Genomic DNA, 24079 nt, shown 5'->3' on the forward strand with positions numbered 1-24079 from the left:
CACATAGGTTGGGGCATTTTTGAAGCACTTGCATAGCAACGGTGACCTGCGTCCCACAACCAAACCTTAATCCATACAGCTTCATCACTTGCAAATTTATTGCAGTTGGAATCATAGATACATCCATCTCCATACACTTGAAAAATAGAAATAAAGAAATAAAATTAGCCACCACAATAACTTTAACAAGCCAGAAGGTATAGAATTATATGTATCCATATATCCATTTGCATAAAGTAGAATGAGTTAGATTCTCAGTCGCAACAAAGAGCCAGACAACCAAAGAGTCTTAATGGCTTTCAAATGAGGTGCCAACCATCTCGAATCAACTCATCCAGAACGAATAACAGACAAGATTTCAAGCTTTGGAGGGCTGATCTCAAATTTATTGATCCCATGACAAAGTTCCAAAGCCAGCTTCTCAAGTTTAGGAATACTAATACTAGAGGCAATTCCATTAACACTGTGCTTAAATTCAACATGGAAGAAAGCTAATGAAGTGACTGGAAAATATACCAACAGCATTTACAGGCAAATCAATAAAGAGAGCGTGGACTATCAGTTGCTTAATCGTCCTGCAAGAGAGTAAACAAAATGGCAGCTTATATTCCACTAAAGATATGTTAAGTTCCTCCACACCATTTCTTAACAGAAAAAGACACCACTTATCGAAGTCAGACTGCTCCGGCTCAGGACTCTCTCCTTCCATTATCTTTAGAGTAAATTTCTTAACCGGCCCAGTACGGAAAAAGATGATATTATTGATTATGTTCACGAGGGTTAAGCATTGTTCAACACTACGCAAGAAGTCCAAATCGAACACAAGCTGCCCATGCTGCAACCAAGCATCATTCTAGTGCCTTGAGAGCAGAGCCATTCTGGCGGCGTCTCGGGTGGGCAAACACTCCAAAATTCTGTCCTTTACCTCTACCGGCAGCTCACTTGTTAAATCGCTTATAGGCTTTCGCCGAGCCATTAAATTGGAGACACCAGAGAGGCGATTCTTCGCTAAAATCGAAATAAAAACCTAAAATCGTTCCATTCTTCGAGGGAAATTTGGGAAGAAAAAAGAGATTGGGGGAGAACTGAGAAGGGACGAAAACGGGCCGGAAACCCTCACCATGGTTTATTACTTTATTTATCTAAATATCAGTTTCAATAATTTATTTCTATTTAACAAAATTTAAAACTTGTTCGGAGTATTAATTCATTATATGTTTGTGGTGTTTTTTTTTCTCAATTTTTTTAAAAGTTTGTAATTTTTTTCTCCTTTTAAGTTAGGTTTAAAAATTAGTATTTGCACCCGTGCAATGCACGGCTATTTTGTTATAGTATAATTTAAAAATATGAAATGCTCAATACATACGAAATAACAAATAATACTTTTTTACATTAAACAGAAATACAATTATAAATTACTAAAAGAGTTAATACTCATTTTGGTTCATCCACTATTAGGTAATGTGTAATTTAGTCCAATACTATTTCAAGTATCCAATATAATTTAGTCTTCAAACTTGTAAAAGCATATCCAATTTGGTCCTCCGTTGAGAGAGGACAAAAACGTCCTTTTATCTAATAGTCAAGAGACCAAAATAGGTATTAACTATTATTATTATTATTTATTATTATTATTATTATTATTGGGACAATGTCTCATGCCCCCATATTTTGAGCCGAATTAACAATTAATCGAAATTTTAAAAAATATTTAACCATTAATCTAATCGAAAAAATTCGGTTACAAACGGTTAATCAAATTTTGTCTATGTTAACCAAAAATTTACCCAAAGTAAAACTTATAGTGTGTTCACTTATTGTAAATGTTTTTGATCGATTACTGAATGGTTACTTTAGGATTATTTAATGAATCACACTTTAAACTTTCATGCACTACTTGACTAATGAGTTAGTTGTTATAAAGTCTTATTTAATGGACATTATTATTGTGTATAAAAAAATAATAATAGATTATATGTATAATATCTTTTTAAAAGATTGGGCCCTAAAAAATTTAGCAATTATACTATGGATCGCGGTCCAAAAATGACATCGTTGCTTTAAGTAAAGAAACGGCCCGTCGTTACAGTAAACGGAGCGCGCATGTTTAGTATATTAATTACCAACTGAAACTACAATGTATCTAAACTGACACTGCCTTACGTATTATTTTTATATTATCAAATGAAACTGCAATTGAATTGAAATGAAACTGTAGTTGTGTTGAAATGAAACTGCAGTGTATATAAAATGAAACTGAATAACATTTCACATATTTTAGTGTATATTATGGAATGAAACTATAGTTATATCAAAATGATAATGTATTTATATTTTAATGAAACTATAGTGTATATAAAATAAAATTAAATAACATTTTCACATATTTGAGTGTATAAATATCGAATGAAACTGTAGTTATATCAAAATGAAATTGTAGTTGTATTGAAATGAAACTGCAGTGTATACAAAAGGAAACTAAACAACAGAGTTACTTTTTGCGGAACGGTGTGAAATGGGTGCCGTTTCTTTTCATTAAACAAAACGACGTCGTTTAGAAGTTCGGTGCATAATCCATTATGCACCGCGGTGCACGATATAATTTGCCCCAAAAATTAGGGGCCAGTTGCCTTGGCCAAGACCGACCCGGTTATAACAATGTCTCATTTCGACAAACACTCCAAAATTCTATCATTTACCTCTGCAACTTAGTTTGATTCGTGGAAAAGAATTAAAAATGAATTGAATTTAAAATCCTTGGAAAACAATTGATTCTATTATTTGGTTGGAAAGAGATAAATCATTGGAATAATTAGTATAATAAAATCTCAAATGCTCATATTTAATAAAAACATTTGAAGGCAATATAGGAACATACATTATATTTTTCCTCCCAAAATATTTAAAACAAAATAAAATACCGAAAGAGAACAATAAATTCATTTTCAATTCTCTTATAACCAAACAAAGTAAAATATGATTTTACTCCATAAGCACTACATGAAATGTCATCATCACTCTCATCTGCTAACTTACCCAATAAAGATCCAAAAGAATTGAAGAATAAGTGGGTGAGAAGCCTAAGCCATCCAGGCCAGTTGGGACTTGGGGCTCCTGCAGTCAAAGCATACAAACTTATAATACATTAAAACATCATTGCATTGAACTCATAAGAAACACTTGGCTAAGCACCCACATCAGCTGAAGTTTACAATTAACTTAACCAAAAAAAAGGGTCATTCTTGGACTCTACTGCTTGAGAGAGGATACAAAATGCCCTACAAAATAATACCATCCATGTCTTACAAAAAGTTTAGTTTCAACTTCCACCACAGCCATTGATTACATTTTTATATATTGCATCCTAACCTATGGAGCCACCAACGTAGCGTCAAACTAAATTCGTAAAGCTCAGAGTGACCAATCAGAGTATGTGTCCACCAGTCCCTCTTGAAGACGAATTGTGCTTGCGGGAAGCACAACAACTCCCTTGAGATATCGGATTCCATAGTAGAACCCTTTCGAATAAATACTTTCTCAAGTTGAGGGGATTTTGAGAGCAGTGCTTTCAAAAATAGCATTTCGAGTGTGGATCCACTATGACATTCAAACTTGATTGTGTTAAACTTCTCCAAAACCTGAATATTAAAGCAACCATCTGGATCTTCCAGAACTCTTAGTCTTGAAGCTTTGTCATCCCTCCAACTTGACTACAACTCAAGAAGAAATGAAAAACATGCACAACTCTGAGGAAATTTGAAAAAAAAAAAAAAAAAAAAAACAGAAGATTCATGCATGATTGCCAAATATATACTCAACCTTTTCTGCATTAATCCCCAGTTCACATAGGTTGGGGCATTTTTGAATCAATTGCATAGCAACAGTGAGCTGCTTCCCACAACCAAAACTTAACTCATACACTTGCAGATTTACTGCAGTTGGGAACGTCTGCTGCAACAGGTTTACGCTTCAAAAACATATAATATCAAGGACAGTGTTGATGTGCTTTGACACTGGTGTTTACCACAGGCCTAATTTATCTCCAATGCAATTTGGCATTTCAGTCGAGAGAGAAATTGCATTGCACGATGAAATTAATTTGCATGTCATCAAACATCATCATGGGCCTAAGGGTAAGGATTTCACAAAGAATAACATCAACACTGTACTGGCAGAAGGCGTGCAAATTATGATGAGATGTTCAAAGAATGGGAGCTGCGGGACCTTTGTGTTCTCAACCATGATGGTAAGTTGCGTTGAATATTTAATATTTTCTTTATCTATTTATTACAAGCTAATTTTCATTTTATATGTCTAGCAATGGGCGATGGTGGAGGGGCCCCATCCGAAGATACGGAGCTTGGATTTGTACAGGGTCCTCCCCTGTCCCCCCGGCCCATAGTAACTGAAATCTCCTCCGGGGATGAAGATGAGCCCGCCATTGTATCCGAGTATCTGTCACCTGACCATGCCACGGCCGAGCTTCCGGGTTTGATCTTCATTAGCTCGATTGCTTTGTTACTTCTCTTATAACGACCATATATTTCGTACTCATTTTTCAATTTGTTGCAGATATGGGCGAGCCCCCTATGTCTTGTGAGGAGATTGTTCGCCAATTGAAGTCTCGTGCTCCTGCTTCCAAAAGACAAAAGACGGGCGAAAGTAGCCGGGCACCTCCTATACCTCCGACCACCTCACTGAGATGGACTGTGGACCTTCCTCCTTCGGCATCAATCATACAGCTCTTTTTTACTAAGGCATGCAGTTACCTTTTTTACTAATTTGTTTACAGAAGAGGATTGTTTTGGCTTTGATGAGGCGTTGCAGTCAATCTCAAACTGTTTGTCAGAGAGTGAAGTTGCGATGCTTACCTCATTGGTATCTCGCCAAGAAGTTAAAGACGCTGTTTGGTATTTAGACCCAGATAGAGTGGCCCGACCTGAAGTAATTTTAAATTTGATGGTGTAGATGTAGGACATACTTTTGAAAGTAAGATACATTTGCAGGAATAAAGATAGCCTTATAGTTAAACTCTAGGATTTTAAGAATCTAATTTTGGAAATTTTTGAAACTAAAATTCAAATGATTAATTAAGTATTACCAATATTAACAATAACAACAAACCAAACTTAAAGGTCTAATTTTAATTATTATGCCTAAAGGTTTGTGTAAGGACGATCAATTGCTCGAACTCGTGACCTGCTATGATACAAATTGTTAATATCAGACATTTTACACTATGTCAAAAACTATAGCTAGTAGTAAAAACATAACTTCATTTCTTTATTATACTTGTGTAGCAATCAACGTCACGTTTCGATGGCAAGATACTAGATTTGACTCTCCGAGCCACCGCCCAATACTTTGAAAACATTCTGAAAGGGATATTATTCTCATAACATTGTTTGCATTGAGTAGCTAGAAGGAGATAGAGGTTTGGCTGTGATAAAAGCAAATAAGCTAAACTAGAAAAACCAAAGCCAAACCACTCCTACACAACCTTTAACAGGGGCGCCAAAACCATTTGGACATTTGGCGACGCATCAACGTGTAACCCAAGATTTGAATATACCTTTCGTTTGTCATCAAGTTTGCACAACTATTAATTTCATGATAAATACATCATGCATATTCTACTATTTCAATTCGTACAATAATCGATTGTAGTAGCCTGTTATAGATCTGTGGTGTCTTTTTTTTCTATCAACAAATGGCATCTAGGAACTTAACATGTTACCAAGAACGTAACATATAATTAAGTAACCTTAGCTTAAACTAACCCAAATAAATTTGTAATAGTACATTCAAAACTAGTAAGCTGTCTCACAAACCATTACACACTATTGAACATACAGTACAAAGAGATGCATAAGATTAAGATTATTTTTTTTTTATGAAAACAATTTCTACTTTTGTAGAGGCACACAAAAAAAAAAAAAAAAAAAATTCTTTTACGTCTAATTTTAAACTTGGTATGAATTGGAGTAAAATATCCAACTATATTTGATCAATGACAACATTCACGATTCCAGAAAAGCAAGCAAGTAGCACCTTGATAGATTGCATATCAAACCTCCACCCATTAAATAGGCTAAACTTCAAAGTCAATTTTTGTGTTAGAGACACACTACTAAGTTCCTCCAAAAGAAGGAAAAAAAAAAACAAAAACAAACAAACAACAAACATAAAAACAAACAATCAATCACTTCATAATTTACATAATTCCCATGCATGCCTAACTTAAAGACTTAACATATGTTATTATATTTAGTCAATATGCTTTTGCATTTTTTTTTAATAGTAATTTTATTGTGGTAGGATGTACTGATGGAGTGATTGTTAACCTGGAAGGTTTCTAAGCTCAATCATACAATAATATCCTTTTAACTAGAGGAGGACAAATGATATTAACAGTTGTGATTGATCTTTCTTTTCTTTAATTCTGAAAGGGAAAATTGTAATTTATGCCCCTCACAAATATGTCAATTATCAATGCCATCCCTGAATTATTAGTGGTGTAAATGTTGCCCCTCAATTTTCAAAATGTGACATATATTGCCCCTCCCCTAATATGAAGAAGGAGAAAAATTGTTGATGACGGAAGGAGAACAATCGAAGAAAGAAAAAATGAGGAAAAAAACGTGGTCTTCGAACAAGAAAGATGACGGGTAACCACATTTACATCACTAATAATTCAGGGAAGGGGCAATATATGTCACATTTTGAAAATTGAGGGGTAATATTTACACCACTAATAATTCAGGGGTAACATTGATAATTGACTTATTCTTGAGGGGCATAAATTACAATTTTCCCATTCTGAAATCTTGAATTGTAAAATCATTTTTTTTTTTTTTTTTTTTGCATGAATGGTTGATTATTGGATGACATTATGATTCCTTAATTAATTAGAAATTTTCTAAACTCACTCTAGTGACAAAATATGCCATGGACCAAAGTCCAACTTGCATTGTAGACCATGATTCAAAACCCCTCAATCAAATCCGCATACCATATAATTTCTTTATGGATACCTTACAAGTCCAGTTCTATAAGGCCTCCCTAACTAACAAATGGGCAATCCACAAAAACAAAGAACAAAAAATGCTTTAACTAATTCCCTAACTTCATTGACAATCAGATCAAACGAAAGGGGGTGTATTCAATCATGACTTTTGTAGATTTTTAAAGAATTTTAAACTAATAGATTTTAATAAACTTTGATTGACTTTCATAGAGCCGTTCATAACTTTTTAAAACTTTGTAAGACTCTATAAAAGTTTATATAAAAAACATTCATAAACTTTTATCAACTTTTTTATTTTAAAAAGTCTACAAAAGTCATTAAAATTCTAAATTGAATACATTCTTACAAACTTTCAATGATTTCGATTCTTATCATTTATAATTTTCTTACAAAACATATTATAATATATATCATAAAAACAAGGTGACACTGTTTGCAACCCCAAATTGTTGTTGCGAATAGTAGTTTGCTATTCTAAGTAACATGTTTTTTTTAAAAAAAAAAAATTACGAATATAAACAAACAAAAAAAGAATAAAAAAAAATAAGTATTTATATGAATATAATGGAACATATAGTAAAATTTGAGAGATGAAAAATTTGTTTTGTTCATGTATTTAGGGAGAATTAGAGAAAGTTTAGAAGTTACAAGAAAAGTTCGTAGAGAAAGTTTAGAAGTTAGGGATAAAAAGTTCATAGAAAAAAAAATATAAAATCAAAATAAACAAGCAATAATGAAGTAAAAATAATATTATATTATTTCAAATTTTTAGAGGAAGATTGTAAAGTTTAGGATAGAGAAAAAATGGGTAGAGTTTAAGTATGAAGAAAATGTATGATAATGAAGAAAAAATAATTTATTGAATTTAGGTATAAGGTTTATAAAGTTTAAATAGGGGGAAAATAGAGTTTAAATAGAAAGAGAAAACATGCAGAATTGGTAGAACAAAAATTTTAAAATCTTGGGATTGATTGGATTTCAACTATTTATATTTGAGAAAGAAAAGTCTACAAAAGTCCTAAAATTAAAAAATCTACAAAAGTTAATAACTTTTTGAATACCGTATAACTTATCGAATACCACTTGACTTTTAAAGACTCTTTAAAAATCTTGATTGAATACAACTTGACTTTTAAAGACTCTTTAAAAATCTTGATTGAATACCGCCTAACTTTTAAAAACTCCCTAAAAGTTTAAATTGAATACCTCAAAACTTTTAAAGTTCATAAAAGTCGTTAAAATTAAAGTCTATGAAAATCATGATTGAATACACCCCCGAAGATACCAGAGATTGATTTTGGATCCTATTCAACACCTAAAGACAATTAGTTTCAACCCTGGACATCATCTACATTAAGATTCTTCAACCACTTTAAAGCATCCATGTCTTCAATTGCTTCTGCTTCCCCAGGTTTGAAGAACCCATGCCATGGTATTTTCTTAGCAGCAATAAAACAACCATTTGAGTCCCTTATAACGTAGCCAAACCCCATTTCTCAAGCTGACTATTATTGGGTATGGAGTGGAGTTCCCCAGAATTAACCAAGTAAACCAACGTCCAAGAAAAACAGTAGCCTCCTCAATGACTGCTTATAGATTCAAAATACTTTACAATATAATACTTATTGAACCAATGCTTACATTTCTAGGTTGCATCAAAATTGAATCCATGGAGCTTCATTATACTAAATTCCTACATGTTTAAAACCATATGTAATCAAATAGTTTGGACTCCTCAGAGTTGTCGCATTCCATACAAACAATCTGGGCTTTCCGAGAAGCACGAGGAAAACGCAACAACTCCCTTAGGCTTTTGACAGCTATAGAGGTATCAATATCATCATATTCCTGTATTAAAACTCTCTCTAGTGCAGGGGATTTTAAGAGTAGCATTTTCACAAAAAGCTTTTCAAGTGTAGATCCACTAAACCAATCAATCATGATTGTGTTAAGAATCTTCAGATCCTGTTTAACAATGCATCCATTTGGATCCTCCAAAAGTCTTGTAGCCATTGTTATATCACATAGCTACCACACAACAAGAAATGAATAAATGAATAACACATACAACGACGAGGAAATCAACAAGGAAAAGAAACAATCTTGATTCCAAATATATATAGATAGTCCATAGGTTTCGTATCTTACACCATCACCATTTGCTAGCGTAATCTTCAGCTCACATAGGTTGGGGGAATGTTGAAGCAACTGCAAAACAAAGGCAAGTTGCTCTTGACATGAAACACTTAAATCATACAGCTCAATCACTTGCAAATTTATTGCAGTTGGGAATGTCACTGTGGCTATTTCTGCATTTTTACACTTGAAAAAAAAAATCATAGAACACTGTCAATACTTATAATCATTCCATTTGCATAAAGGAAGAAAATGCAACAGTAGAGATTCTCACCTGCAACAAACTGGCACACAAGCAAAGAGTCTTAATTGTTTTCAAATAAAGGGTAATCCATCTGGATTCATCAAGAATGCAAGACTGATAACCAATAACCCTCAAGCTTTCAAGTTTTGGACTACTGATCTCAAAATTACTGATCCCTTTACAATTACTGAAAGCCAACTCCTCAATATTAGGAATTGTGAACACAATTCCCTTAACATTATCACTAAATTCAACTTTCTTGAAAGCTAATGAAGTGACACTGGGAAATATACAACTAGGGATCGGAAAATCAAAAATGAAATCGCCCAGACACAGCTGCTTAATTGTCCGGCAAGAGAATATACACGATGGCAGCATATAGGTAGGCCAAATAAACAAGTTAAGTTCCTGTAAACCATTTCTCGAAATAAAACGACACCACCGATCTAAATCAGACTGCTGGGGAGGTTGCGATGCATAATCAAGGTATAGAGTAAATTTCTTAACCGGTCCAGCACGGAGCATTAGAATATCATTTATTGTGTTAATCTGAGCTATACCTTTCTCACCTCCGTACTTGGACTTTGAGAAGCATCGGAAGAAGTACGGATCAAACACAAGTCGCCCATGCCCCAACCAAACATTGTTCCAGTGAGTTGAGAGCAGAGCAGTTCTGGCAGCTTCTCGAGTAGGCAAACACTCCAAAATCCTTTCCTTCACTTCTGCCGGTAGTTCACTTATCAGATCCCTTCCGGCATCCGCTTCGGTTTTTCTCCGATGACGATTCGCCATTAAACTGGAAACAGAAGTTAAAATCGCTCGTCGATTTGAATTCCAATTCAGCCCACAAGGTTTTGGAAACAAAAGAATTTGGGAAGAAAAAAGAGATTAGGGGAGAAGTGTTTGCTACTGCCTAGATGTTTTGAAGAAACCCTCGCCTTTGCTACTGCCTAGATGTTTTGCGTTAGGAAGAAAAGAATACTGCGACGCTTGGCAATTTATGTCGTGCACCACGGTAGCAATGTGCGCCCATACACAAAATAGGCACGTTTCATGCTGATGTTATACTGACGTCACTCCGTCCATTCGAACAGACAAAATCTCATTATGTGTATTCAATTAAAAATTTATGTGTATTGTGTTATGAATTTATGTGTATTCAGTTAAGAGTTTATGTGTATTATGTTAACCAAACCCCATTATGTGTATTCAGTCAAAAGTTTATGTGTATTATGTAATGAGTTTAAGTATATTCAGTAAGAGTTTATGTGTATTATGTTAACCAAACCCCATTATGTGTATTCAATTAAAAGTTTATGTGTATTATGTATTATGTAGATCATGTGTATTCTGTTATGAGTTTATGTGCATTCGAAACAAAAGATTTTTTTTAACAACTTAACACGACGTCGTTTTGAGAGGCGCGGGACGCACAGTGCTATAAGCACCCTCGCGCACGGTATAACGAGTGGCGACTCTTGATTTGGCCCTTGGCGGCAACAATGGGCTAAATTGATTCCAGCCCACTAATAATACTAATAAATCATTGGGATGTAAATTATGCAATTATGCCGTAGAAACATGTTCACCATGCTTGGTGAACACGTTTCGAAACGACGTCGTTTTACAGGCATAACTTAAAAAAAAAAAAATCACTGTGCTATTAACGGCATTAGTCGCGATTTTGAAGGCAATTTCCATTATTGTTTTTGGCAGTTTCAATTCGCTATTCACTTTTTTTATTCCATTCGCTATTCACAATTTTCTTCTTCCATTCGCGATTGCTTGATTTGATTTAATTGGTGATTCGATTTCAGCGATTCCAAGTTTGTTGAATTTGATTTCTGCGATGTTTGCATTTGATTTTCTGCGTTTGATTTCGTTTGATTTATGAGATTTTAACATATTGAATTTGAATTTGAATGTATATTTGTGTTTGTTATTGCGAGATTGTGGTGTGAGCGTTATAATATATTAAATGTGTGTTTGTAGGATTTTTGTGATTCATGGTGATTATTTGCAATGTTCTTTATTTTTAGTTTGTTTTTACTGGTGTTTATTCAGTATCTATTGCAATTTGAATGTCATTAATGTCACAATTGTTATTAATACTTTGTTTCTGTTATGAATTTACAGTTATGAGATTATGACTTTTCTGTTATGCAATTATGAATTTTCTGTATGAGATTATGAATTTTATGTAATGAGATTATGAATTATGTGTAACTGTTATTGATGGACAATATATTCTTTTTCTGTAGAGTATGGCTGGATTTATTCGGCATTCCCCTTCCCCTCTCTACTTAAATAAAGAATATATTTCCATCAAACTCATTTCAATTTTCTAGTATATTATATTCATTATAGTTGAACTGCACATTCATAATGTGCAGACTTGTTCTGTAGATATTGCTGGCCAAAAGTTAGTAGTTGGTATAGTTGTGGTTATATATATATATATATATATATATATATATATATATATATATATATATATATATATATATATATATATATATATATATATTTTTGCAATTGCAGTTGATGAAGATTTGGTTGATGTTGTAGTAAGTAATAGTGATGGAGCTTTTGAGTTATATAATGAATATGCATACAAAGTTGGTTTTAGTGTGAGGAACAGGGCCGTTCCAATAAAAAATGGGGTCCTGTGCAATATCTTAAATTGGACCCATTTTTCAAATAATTTGTATATATAAATAATAGCTGTTCAAAAAGTTGTGTAAAAAATTTAAAATATAAATATTGTATAAAAAATTAATCTAAGATTTCATTTAAAAAGTGACATGCATCGTGCACATTTAAACATAAAATCATCCACCAAACTTTTGATATCAACCTCTTCTAAAATCTCATTTTCAATAGAGATTAAAGCTAATCCATTGATGAGTCTCTCTTGCAACTTATTTGATCGTAAATAATTAAGATTTCAACAATTTAGAATCTTACACAAGAATATCTATTAATTTAGAATCAAGAACATCCCAATTTCTTGGATTATATATGTCAAATAAAAGCGAATCATTTGGTTTATCATTGTGACCAACATCATCTAAACAACTATCAACATTCTTAGTATTTTCATTGTCACAGTGATACCTATCATCGTTGTGCACACTATCATTTAAATTTTTTCCAATCTCACAATCATCTTGATCTTCTGTATGAAGATTTGCATCTAACAATTTTGCTTGGCATCATCTTTTTGCACATATATCTGAGTTTCTTTTGTAATGAATTTTTCAAGAACTCCCTTTTGAGATTGAGTTAGTTGCTCAATTCTTCTTTTCTTTTTACGCTTCTCAAACCCAGATGAATATTTTCTAGAAAACATAATTATAAAATCCTAAAGAAAAAATAATAACTTATTTAGAAACTCTTTGAACAAATAATTAATCAAGAAACAAATTCTTAAATATATATATATTCTGAAATCAGAATTATCAAGTCATGTAAATAAAACAATAAACAAGAATGGTGAAATATTTAATAATTTTAATTACTTGTTAAAAGAATTGAAGAACTTGAAAATTTGTTACTTTATATGATCAAGAAGAATTGACAATTCTATCAAATTCTGTCTATAGTCTCACTCGTAGTCTGTTTGTGAGATTTGTGATTTTGTATAAATAAGCATTAAAAGCTTTTGATAATGTTGTAAATACTCAATGAACTCAAGCCAATTAGCTAATAACTTCTCGTAATTTGTCACCTAGTCCTCTCTAGGGTTTCACGTCGATTTCTCGACCTTTACGTACGGAGCAACTCTCCGGTTAATCAATTCACTTTTCCGACGCAAGATCGTGCGAAGATGGCAGCGAACCAGAATGGAAGCGGTGTAGCAGGTTTGACGGCGAGATGGGCTGACCTAGTTTTGGAGGAGGAGGCGGCGGCTTTTATGCCGACAGTGGACGTAGGCGACGACAGTGGTGGTACCGACACCGTGGAGGAGGAATGGGCGGTGGTTGGACGGTTCCTAACACGGAAACTGGTTAAACTGGAATTTATGAGCCAGGTTATGGCATCTGTATGGCAACCGGTCAGTGGTGTTGAAGCTACGGAGGTGGAGCCTGGCCGATTCTTATTTATCTTTCATCATGTGACGGATATGCAGCGTGTTCTGAATGATGACCCATGGTCTTTTGATAATAGCACTTTAGTATGCAACCAGGTTCCGGATGGAATGTCGCTGTGTGATGTTGAGCTTGATTCGGTGGATCTATGGATACAACTACATGGGTTGCCGAAGGGGTATGCGTCTGCTGTGATATTAGAACAGATTGGGAATTTCTTGGGAAAGTTTGTCAAGGTGGATGATCGCTTCGATAATGCACCGTGGAAGATTTTTCATCGAATTAGGGTTTCGTTGGCTGTTGGCAAACCCTTGAGGAGGCGTATGAATTTTATAAAACGAGATAAGACAAGCTGCTGGGTGAATTTCAAGTATGAACGCCTGCACACATATTGCTATTTTTGTGGACTTTTGGGACATTCATACAAATTCAACGGAACTTTTGGGACATTCATACTTCTTTTACCTAGGTCAACGGGATACCAATTCAACTAGCATGCAATATTTAAGACTCATACAACCTACGAACGGTACCCGAAATATCAAACTAGACATAGGCACGATATACGGAGTCCGTTGGGACGCCACGGGGGTCGGGGAACATCAAACGGGGAAGCCAAAATCCCAAGGAGGGGTATTTTCCAGTGGGTAGCCGGTGGGTGAGGGGTCACCCGCCGGCTGCCCGCCGGTGGCGTGATTCTGGGCAGCGGGTGCCCGGCGGGCAGCTGCCCGCTGCCGGTGTTGCCCATATTGGCTGCGGGTAGGTGGCGGGTCCCCTACCCCCACCTACCCCCCACTGACTCTTTTATCACAAAAAACGCCCCGGGAACCATTGTCGAACCCGAAACCATGCTTAGATACTTACAAACGCAATTGACAACAACACATAGACAATTAACGGATCCAAAAGCAAGAACATATGGCACATAACCTATCATGCTTTTCTAAACATAATCAACACCCAAACATACGAATTCCCACCCAATATACCAAGAATAATACCATACGAGTTTCCCGATACAACCTAGGGTTCTAATTACTTTTATTTCAACAAGAACACAATTCATCTTCTAATATCAAGATTCGGTAGGAATATCACATAAACATCAAGAACATCATATAATCATCAAGAATATCAAGAACACCACATAATCATCAAGAACATCACGAACACCATATAATCATCAAGAATATCAAGATCACCCACGGAATCACAACACCAATATAACGAATCATCAACACATAAGAATATGGGGGAAATCCTAAGAGGGGAATCATAGCTATGAAAATAGGTTTTGTTGAGACATGGGTTACCTCTTAGCCTTAATTAATTCCTTGGCTATGAAGGGTCTTTCTTTAAGCTTTCTTCTTTCTTGATTTCTCCTAGGGGAATTCTTGGAATTCTTGGTGTGGTGAGAGATTATTGTGGTGGGGGTTCTAGGTGCCTCCTATGTTCCCTATTTATATATCTAAGAGTCTTACTTAGGGTCCAATTACTATAGGCTTGCTAACTCTATTCCTTTTAGGACTAGGGGTTGGGTTTAGAGATGAGGACCCACGGACTATGGTGGGCCTTTTCCTAATTAATTATTGTAATTTAATTCTTTCTTTTGGGCAATTGGTTAAATGATTAATTGGTTTTAGGGGTCGTAACACGGGGTGTTACACTCTCCCCCCTTTACAAGGGGCTTCGTCCCCGAAGCCCGGTGTGTTAATCCATTCTTTCACCCCTGGACATCCCGTATTTTGGCCTCCTGGTTAGGAATGTGGCCCCACGTTCTGTCTTAGCTGGGGTAGACTGGACTTCTGGTGGTGTGGTGATAGGAAAGCTTGGGTCTACCTCGGTCTCCTGCTCCGGAGTTGGGTGCCCCGCGAGTGCCCAAGGCGGCCTCAATCGCTGCCACCCTCTGATCTAATGCGCGTGTCGTACGGATCGAGGACGAGAACCCTTCCTCCATGATCTGGTTTTGCCGGTTGAGTTGCGCTAGGATTCGCTCATTGACCGAACCCTCGTTTTGTTCCCTTGGGTTCCCTTCCGCTCGTGGGTGCACCGATGGGTTAGGCTCGTCATCCTCCTCCTGATCCTCATCTCCCTCCAGACCTCCACAATCTTGCATTGCTCGTTTGAGCTTTTTGTTGGAAATGTCCAATCTGTCGACCAATTCCCTCCGTTCCTCCTCGGGTTTTAGGCAAATTTCTTCGAGGGTGAGGTAATGTCCCCCTTCAGTGTAGTAGATATCATTGCGGCGGAGGTTCTGGGCGTTAAAGATCATGCCGTTTGCGGTCTTGACCTCAGTTTGGCTTAGGTCTACCCCCTTTTTCTCCATGATCCAACTTAGGATCATCCCGTAGGGTAGACTAAGTCGGTTGCTTATTTTGCAAAACTCCATGTGTTTTAGCATGAGGGCCGGTAGGTTGAACTTGATTTTGTGTTTCAAGAGATAGGCAAAAGTGCACTCTAAACTTCCCACGTCCTTACTCTTATTGTTTGTGGGCAAGAGGTTATCGGTTACAATCATAACCAATATCTTTTGCTCCGCCGATAGCCACTTCCTGTTCGGTCGTGTGGCCGAGGTGAAGCCTTCCTCTTTCCCGAGTAGGTACCCGAGATAGTCTTTGTACCCCGTATTTTGGGTGTCAATCCACCCCTTTCGGTCGTAGTTTGACACACCCGTGGTGGTAAATTTTAAGAGCTTGGCCAAGCGGCCTTCGGAGAATATGATTTCCTTGCCGCGAACCTTGGTGGTGATGTCTAGTTTATCACCCCGTTTGGTGGTCACTAGGTGTTGATAGAACTCTTTCACCAATTCGGGGTACGTATCCCCCTTGATGGTGAGGTATGTATCCAAAAGGCCTTGATGATTAAGCATATCGACCAATTCCGGAGAAAATTGGTCGGGTTCAAGGGCTTTACCTCCTATCACGGTGTAGCCGGCGTTGCTCCATTCCGGGGTACGGGTTCCGAGGGGTCTCTTCGGCATTTTGGGGTTGATGACACTTTTCCGATGACTTTTCCGGCGGGCCTCCGGCGCGTCTTCCGGTGAGTTTTCCGGCGGGCGGTTTTTCTCCGTTTGCGAGGGAGGCGACGACGAGCCGAGTTCCGGCGTCGGCTCGGTGAGGGGGGGTGATGGCGTTGAGGTGGCGTCGGGTGGTGTGCGACAGCAGGCGGCGTCCAGGTGGGCGACGGGTGGTGCTGGTGTCGCGGCTTCCTCCGGCGGTCAGCGGCGCCGTGTGGCGGGTACGACCTGAGCGGCCGGCGCGGCTTGGTCGCTGGTGGCGGCGGTCTCGGACTCAGACGTCGAGGGAGGGGGGCGGCGAGGTTTTGTGGAAGGGGGAAGGGAAGAAAGTGAGGAAGAGGAAGAAGAAGAGGGTTTTTGATTTGGGGATTTTATGGGTTTTAGGGACTTGTAGGGGCCTTAAGAAGAAAGTGTTCCCTTGAGGTTTCAAGAAGCACTCTTAGCCTAGTGGTTAAGACCTTGATCTTATATGTGGGAGGTCAAGGGTTTAATTCCCATTGGTAATATTAGGTTTTTCTTGATGGTGGGGTCCTTGTCTTTTTCCCTCTTTCGTTTTCTAGTGGTGGGAGGCTTGGCTTGTTATATAATTTTGGTTTCATCTCTGTAAGTAGGATCGAATTTCGATCTAATCTTTTATTTATAATAATTCCGAAGTAATTGCTAAATAAGTAGTTTTACTACGAAGGTGATTACAAGGAATTTGCCGGTTTATCCTAGACATAATTCGTCTTCTTGATTTTCTTCCGCGGGGTTGGCATGGTCCTCGTCTTCTGGGGTTGGGTTCCCCTCCTCGAGGTTGCTCTCGTCCCCAAGGTTGGCCTGAGTGCGGCTCATGACGAATATCTTTCCTGGAGCGCCGTAGTTTCCTTGGTGGGTGGTTCTCCCGTGTTGGCCTGTGGTGGTGGTGCGTGGCCTTTGGGGTTGAGTGCACTGGAAGGCCTTGTGTCCTTCCTCACCGCAGTTGAAGCACCGCCAGGGATTGCCCATACAATCCTTGCCCCGATGGCTCTTGTTGCATTTCGGGCAAGGGAAGCTTCTTGTGCTAGCGTTATTGTTCTCTAGGGGTGGCCTTTGGCTGGCTAGGTTACTCGGTCTTGTGTTGGTGTCGTTTCTCGTTCTTTTTATGGGTGGTGTCCCACCCCCGGTGCTTCTTTTCCGTATCTGTTCTTGGACCCCACGTTGTAGTAGTTGGATCCGATAGAGATTTGCGGCACTGGAGTAAGCCTCGTTGAGGGTCCGGGGTCTGCTTACCACTAGTGCCTTTCGGGCTTCGAAGTTGAGGCCTGATACGAGCCTCTCTATTTTAGTCACCTCAGTGGGGACTAGTTCCAGTGCGAAGCGTGCTAATTCGAGGAATCGTTTATGGTATTCCATGACGGTAGCTGTTCCTTGTTTCAAATGGAGGAACTCTTCGTACATGGATGGTTTTACGTGTGTTGGATAGAATCGCTCTCGTAGTCGTGTTTTGAGGTTTTCCTAGCCGAACCCCGGTTCTTGTCGGTAAGCGGGCCCCTCGTGGATCCACCAGAGGTCGGCCTCATGTCCGAAGTAGAACGAGGCTATCTCCACACGACGTTCTTCTGGGCATTCCACTAACCCTAGAATTTTGTCGAGGGTCCGGATCCATTCCTCCAGGATTACGGGGTCCTCTTCTCCTGAGAATGTGGGTGGTCGATGGTTTGAAACTTGTCTGGCGACGTCTGAGTTCGCGTTTGATGGAGGAGGCGGGGGCCTGTTGTTGCGAAGAGCTACGTCGCTTAGTGCCTGGGCGACTTGCGTTAGTTGTTGTAGTGTTTGGGTCAGGGGGTCGTGTGCGGCGGGTTCTGGAGTCCTTGATTGTCTTCTGTTTGGTGCCATGCTGTCGTCTTTCTGGGTCAATGTTTATAAGAATGTTAAATCAGAGCTTGGTGCTCTTCTTTCGATGTGATAAGCGGGGAAAAGTTTTCTTTAGATAGGGGAGGGATAAAGTGAGGGGAGGTTACGTGTAGGTTTCACAATCTCACCACGCGTCCTAGGATTCCCGAATCCTATGTTCCTAAGTACCTAGAGTTCAAGTCTATGTCCTAAGGTATGTCTTAATAGTCTTATCTTAGGGTCAAACTTAGGCTCTGATACCAACTGTAACACCCCGAAATTTTGAAACTTTTGAAGCTTATATAATAAAGGTGAAATCTCATTAATTCCCAAAACATTATACGAAGAGTACGGGGTGCTATGCCACACCTGAGCTAGATAACTCAGGTGCACAGGCTAACTAACTATTATCCTCAATAATGTAAATACATAATCATGGCACGCAGGCCGAAAGGGAAATTAACTACTTCTACGCTTCAAGGTTATAGCGCGCTCCAGTGTCTACTCTTCTGTGCCTGAAAGCCAAATATATATGTTCAGCGAGAGATGCTGGTAACCCACTCCAACGCGTTGAAATACAATACATATAGATATATATACATAGTTATACGAAAAACCATTTCGAAGCATGAAGATATATCCTAATAGACTCTAGCTTTCAAACAGGGAATAGACTCGACAGATAGGGATGAATACAATCAACAGACATAACCAAGCACACACAATTCTCAACGTAGGGCACATATATAGATAATCACAGTCAATAATTATAACCAAACATATATAGTTCACTAGCAAGTGTCCTATGGTCACGCCTTCGTAACAATCACAACACCAAACCATCCATATCTCATCACATAACACACTTTGTTGGCGCCACAGGACCAATCGCATGCCCATACATGAGGGTCAGCGCATATAGCTCTGACACGGCCCCGCAGCACCCTGCCCCGTATCGCAACACGGAGGGGTCGATCGCAACCGACCGATGAACCGCAGCTCATCATAGTTTGATCGCAACCAAACAGTGGACCGCAGCCCAAGAGTATGTCATCTGACCGCAGCCAGGAAATATGAACCGCAGCTCATGTAGAAACGTTTGATCGCAACCAAACGGTGGACCGCAGCCCAAGAGTGTAAATCTGACCGCAGCTAGCTTCTGAACCGCAGCTCAGGAATAACCAATCCGATCGCAACCGGATTGGGGTATCATGCACACATAACACATAGCAAGCACATGCAACCCACATTAACACATTGGAAAGGGGGAGAAAACGTATAAAAAAACCTATGCGTGATCCTTCACATACTAAGAATAATCCTAAGGGGTACATACTTCTTTTACCTAGGTCAACGGGATACCAATTCAACTAGCATGCAATATATAAGACTCATACAACCTACGAACGGTACCCGAAATATCAAACTAGACATAGGCACGATAGACGGAGTCCGTTGGGACGCCACGGGGGTCGGGGAACATCAAACGGGGAAGCCAAAATCCCGAGGAGGGGTATTTTCCAGTGGGTAGCCGGTGGGTGAGGGGTCACCCGCCGGTGGCGTGATTCCGGGCAGCGGGTGCCCGGCGGGCAGCTGCCCGCTGCCGGTGTTGCCCATATTGGCCGCGGGTAGGTGGCGGGTCCCCTACCCCCCACTGACTCTTTTATCACAGAAAACGCCCCGGGAACCATTGTGGAACCCGAAACCATGCTTAGATTCTTTCAAACGCAATTGACAACAACACGTAGACAATTAACGGATCCAAAAGCAAGAACATATGGCACATAACCTATCATGCTTTTCTAAACATAATCAACACCCAAACATACGAATTCCCACCCAATATACCAAGAATAATACCATACGAGTTTCCCGATACAACCTAGGGTTCTAATTACTTTTATTTCAACAAGAACACAATTCATCTTCTAATATCAAGATTCGGTAGGAATATCACATAAACATCAAGAACATCATATAATCATCAAGAATATCAAGAACACCACATAATCATCAAGAACATCAAGAACACCATATAATCATCAAGAATATCAAGATCACCCACGGAATCACAACACCAATATAACGAATCATCAACACACAAGAATATGGGGGAAATCCTAAGAGGGGAATCATAGCTATGAAAATAGGTTTTGTTGAGACATGGGTTACCTCTTAGCCTTAATTAATTCCTTGGTTATGAAGGGTCTTTCTTTAAGCTTTCTTCTTTCTTGATTTCTCCTAGGGGAATTCTTGGAATTCTTGGTGTGGTGAGAGATTATTGTGGTGGGGGTTCTAGGTGCCTCCTATGTTCCCTATTTATATATCTAAGAGTCTTACTTAGGGTCCAATTACTATAGGCTTGCTAACTCTATTCCTTTTAGGACTAGGGGTTGGGTTTAGAGATGAGGGCCCACAGACTATGGTGGGCCTTTTTCCTAATTAATTATTGTAATTTAATTCTTTCTTTTGGGCAATTGGTTAAATGATTAATTGGTTTTAGGGGTCCTAACACGGGGTGTTACAGTTGCGTACTTGCATAATAGCGGTAATGCCGAAGCAAGGAAAAGCAAGGGTATTGTGGCAATGTCGATTTCGTAAGAGCGGTACGGTGTTGCGGTAATGCCGACTGGCGACTGCGGCTTATGCGGCTTAATACACTATATATACAATTTATTTATTTTTTTAAATTATGGGGCCCCAAAAATTGGGGGCCCTGTGCAAAGGCCCTGGGCAGACTTGCCCAGGGCCGGGCCTGGTGAGGAAAGGTCAACAACGTTACAAGGCATCTACTAAGTCAATTCAGATGAAGAGGTTCTTCTGTGCTAAGGCTGGGTATAAGGAGAAACCAAATAGAGGTGTCAATGTTTATTCAAAAATTGATATAAGGACTGGTTGTGGTGCAATTGTTCAGTTTGACGGAGGGGGGGGGGGGGGGGGGGGGGGAGGGGGGATGGGATGTGGACAGTTACAAAACATGTGAAAGAGCACAATCATGAGTTATGTTCTTTTGGCAAGAGTCATCTACTCCGTTCACATAGAATGGTGGGAAATAATCATCTTGAATATTTAAAAGATATGAAGAAGAGTGGCATTGCATTGGCGGATGGTATGAGATTTTTGAAACATCAGTCAGGGGGTTCTCCATTGGTTGGCTTTACCAACCGTGATGCTTACAATTTGTTGGCCTGTGAGAGTTTGAAGTGTTTGGATGGAACTGATTCCAATTCTTTGATTGAAATATTTAGGAGGAGGCAGTCTAATGAGGCTGATTTCTTTTTTGATTTTGAAATTGATTTGGATGCAAGACTGTGTAGTTTTTTTTTGGAGAGATGGTCAAATGAGACGGGATTATGAGTTGTTTGGGGATTTGTTAGTGCACGATACAACATATCGCACTAACAAATATGATATGATTTGTGGTCCTTTTGTAGGGATGAACCATCATTGCATGAATGTAATGTTTGGATGTGGGTTCTTGATGAACGAGAGGATAGAATCATTTGCGTGGTTGTTTAGAGCGTTTTTAAGATCCATGGATGGCAAGTGTCCACAGACTATCATGACGGATCAATGTTCAGCTTTGGCTGCTGCCATTTCTATGGTATTTCCTACATCACACCACCGTCTTTGCATATGGCATATTGGTGAGAATTGGAAGAAGCATATCAAGGCATTAAGGAATCAAAAGGATTTTTTTGGATATGTTCAATTGTGTGTTGAAATACACCGAGACTGAAGCTGAGTTTGAATTTTATTGGACAAGGTATGTTATTATTTACTTTGTTCATTGGGTACAGTATCATATTTTGGTATTTTAGTCATTTATATTGTGTATTCAAGAGGGGGTAAGAATTATGAATATACAGTTAGAAGTTATGAATCTGCAGCATATATATTATGGATATTCTATGTATATATTATGAATGTACAGTATCCTGTTTGGACTTTTACTCATTTATATTCTGTATTGCAGAGGATAAGAATTATGAATATGCAGTTTATATATTATGGATCTACAACATAGAAATTATGAGTATATAGTATTATGTTTTTTTGATATTGTTGTTCTGTTTCATATAAGCTTAGTAAACGTGTCTAGTAACTTTCAGGATGGTGACAAAATATAAGTGTAATAAGAATACTTGGCTAGAGAAGCTTTATGATTGTAGGGAGAAGTGGTGTCCAGCATTTAACAAGGATTATTTTTCCGGGGGCATTTTATATTCTCAAAGGAGTGAAACTACAAATCATTCAATTTCTAGAAGGTTATCTAAGACTGCTGGTTTATGTGATTTTTATTCATCCTTTGTTAGTGTTATTTCCGAATGGAGAAGTAAGGAAAATGGTGAAGATTTTCGGTGTTCTCAAGGAGTACCTGCCATGATGATGGATCATGAATTTATGAAAGGTAGCTCTTGTTATCAAGAAATTGTTATGAATGATGGATGTAAGTGCAAGTATCATGTGTGGCGACCAGATATAGATATTATAAGGCATGAAGTAATTTTTAAGCCAATCAATTTGGATATATGCTGTAGTGTTTTCAGAATTGGGAATACTTTGCTGCCACTATTTACGTATACTTCATGTGCACTGTGTTTCTAGTATTCCTGATAAATACATTCTAAAAAGATGGACTAAAAAGGTTGCTGATGGTAGAAATGTGGACATTGCATCTGTGTTTTATAATGGTGGTGTCCCTCCTTCAATTTGGGTTGTCGAGATTAGTAGGAAATTTCAAAGATTGATTGTTTCTAGTCAAGATAAAAGTGTTGCTAAACAATTTTGTGATGAAGCTGTTGAGAATGCAAGGAAAAATGTTGATACTGAGATTGGGGATGTGAATATCGAGGAGGGTTATGTGTCTTCTTCAAGTGGTATTGTACAAGATCCTTCAAGCCGGAGGAGTAAATGTGTGAGAAATAAAAGGAGTAGTAGTGTTATTGAGAAGAAGTACAGTGCAGCAAGGGGGAGAAAGAGTGCTGCAAACAAGCTTGCTTCAATTACAAAGGGTGCTGTCTAATCATTGGTTTTGGAAAATATATCAGAGATTGCTCGGGATGGATATCTTGTACATCCAAGTTCTGGGGGTTCATAGTTTGTTCATTTTAATAACAATGTAGATCACAATGTAGATATAGATTGAGATTGTGTTAATAGAACTTGATATATGTTAAACAGTGATGTGATGAACATTATGCAAAATATTCAGATTTGAACTATATATTTGCAATATGTTTGATGTATACATGTGCAAGTTTTGCATTCTATGTTCAGATTATCAATTTACATTTGTCAAATTATGAATTTTCTTTTATGTGATTATGAATTTATAGTTATGTAATTATGAATTTCATGCTATTAGATTATGAATTGACAATTATATAATTATGAATTTTCTGTTATGAGATTATGAAATTACAGTTATGTAATTATGGATATAGAGGTTACGAGTATGGCCAGAAAATCCATAACTATAATGGGCTGTTTGGTTCACGGAATAAATTTAGAGGGAATATGAATGTTATTCTATAGGGAATGGAATAGGTAAGGAATACAATAAGAATTATATTATGTTGTTTGGTTCGCTGAAAGAATAGACTTTGAGAATTATATTCCAATGTTTGGTTGGTTAAGAAATAGAAATGGAAAATATGTGTAAAAGACATAAATGCCCCTGTACACAATATGTTGTTGTTGTTGTTGTT

General features: G+C 38.0%; 1 protein-coding gene across 1 annotated transcript; it reads right to left on the reverse strand.

Moving 5' to 3' along the window:
* Nucleotides 1-8601: 8601 nt before the first annotated feature.
* On the reverse strand, nt 8602-10346 carry LOC109146762 (F-box/FBD/LRR-repeat protein At1g13570-like). Its single transcript, XM_019294406.1, has 3 exons — nt 9438-10346; nt 9176-9349; nt 8602-9055 (listed from the first exon to the last, which is right to left on the reverse strand). The coding sequence occupies exons 1-3, from the start codon at nt 10197-10199 to the stop codon at nt 8729-8731; spliced, it is 1263 nt and encodes a 420-aa protein (XP_019149951.1). The 5' UTR covers nt 10200-10346; the 3' UTR covers nt 8602-8728.
* Nucleotides 10347-24079: the final 13733 nt, after the last annotated feature.

This window comes from Ipomoea nil, unplaced genomic scaffold, assembly GCF_001879475.1.
Source record: "Ipomoea nil cultivar Tokyo-kokei standard unplaced genomic scaffold, Asagao_1.1 scaffold1936, whole genome shotgun sequence".
NCBI lineage: Eukaryota > Viridiplantae > Streptophyta > Magnoliopsida > Solanales > Convolvulaceae > Ipomoea > Ipomoea nil.

Bases quoted from the DNA above. Each gene is read 5' to 3' on its own strand.
- LOC109146762 (XM_019294406.1), bottom strand. From the start codon at position 10,199: ATGGCGAATCGTCATCGGAGAAAAACCGAAGCGGATGCCGGAAGGGAT. The intron at 9,350-9,437 runs GTGAGAATCTCT...TTTTTTTTCAAG, and splicing joins TGTGTGCCAGTTTGTTGCAG to TGTAAAAATGCAGAAATAGC. The intron at 9,056-9,175 runs GTAAGATACGAA...GTTGTGTGGTAG, and splicing joins CGCTAGCAAATGGTGATGGT to CTATGTGATATAACAATGGC.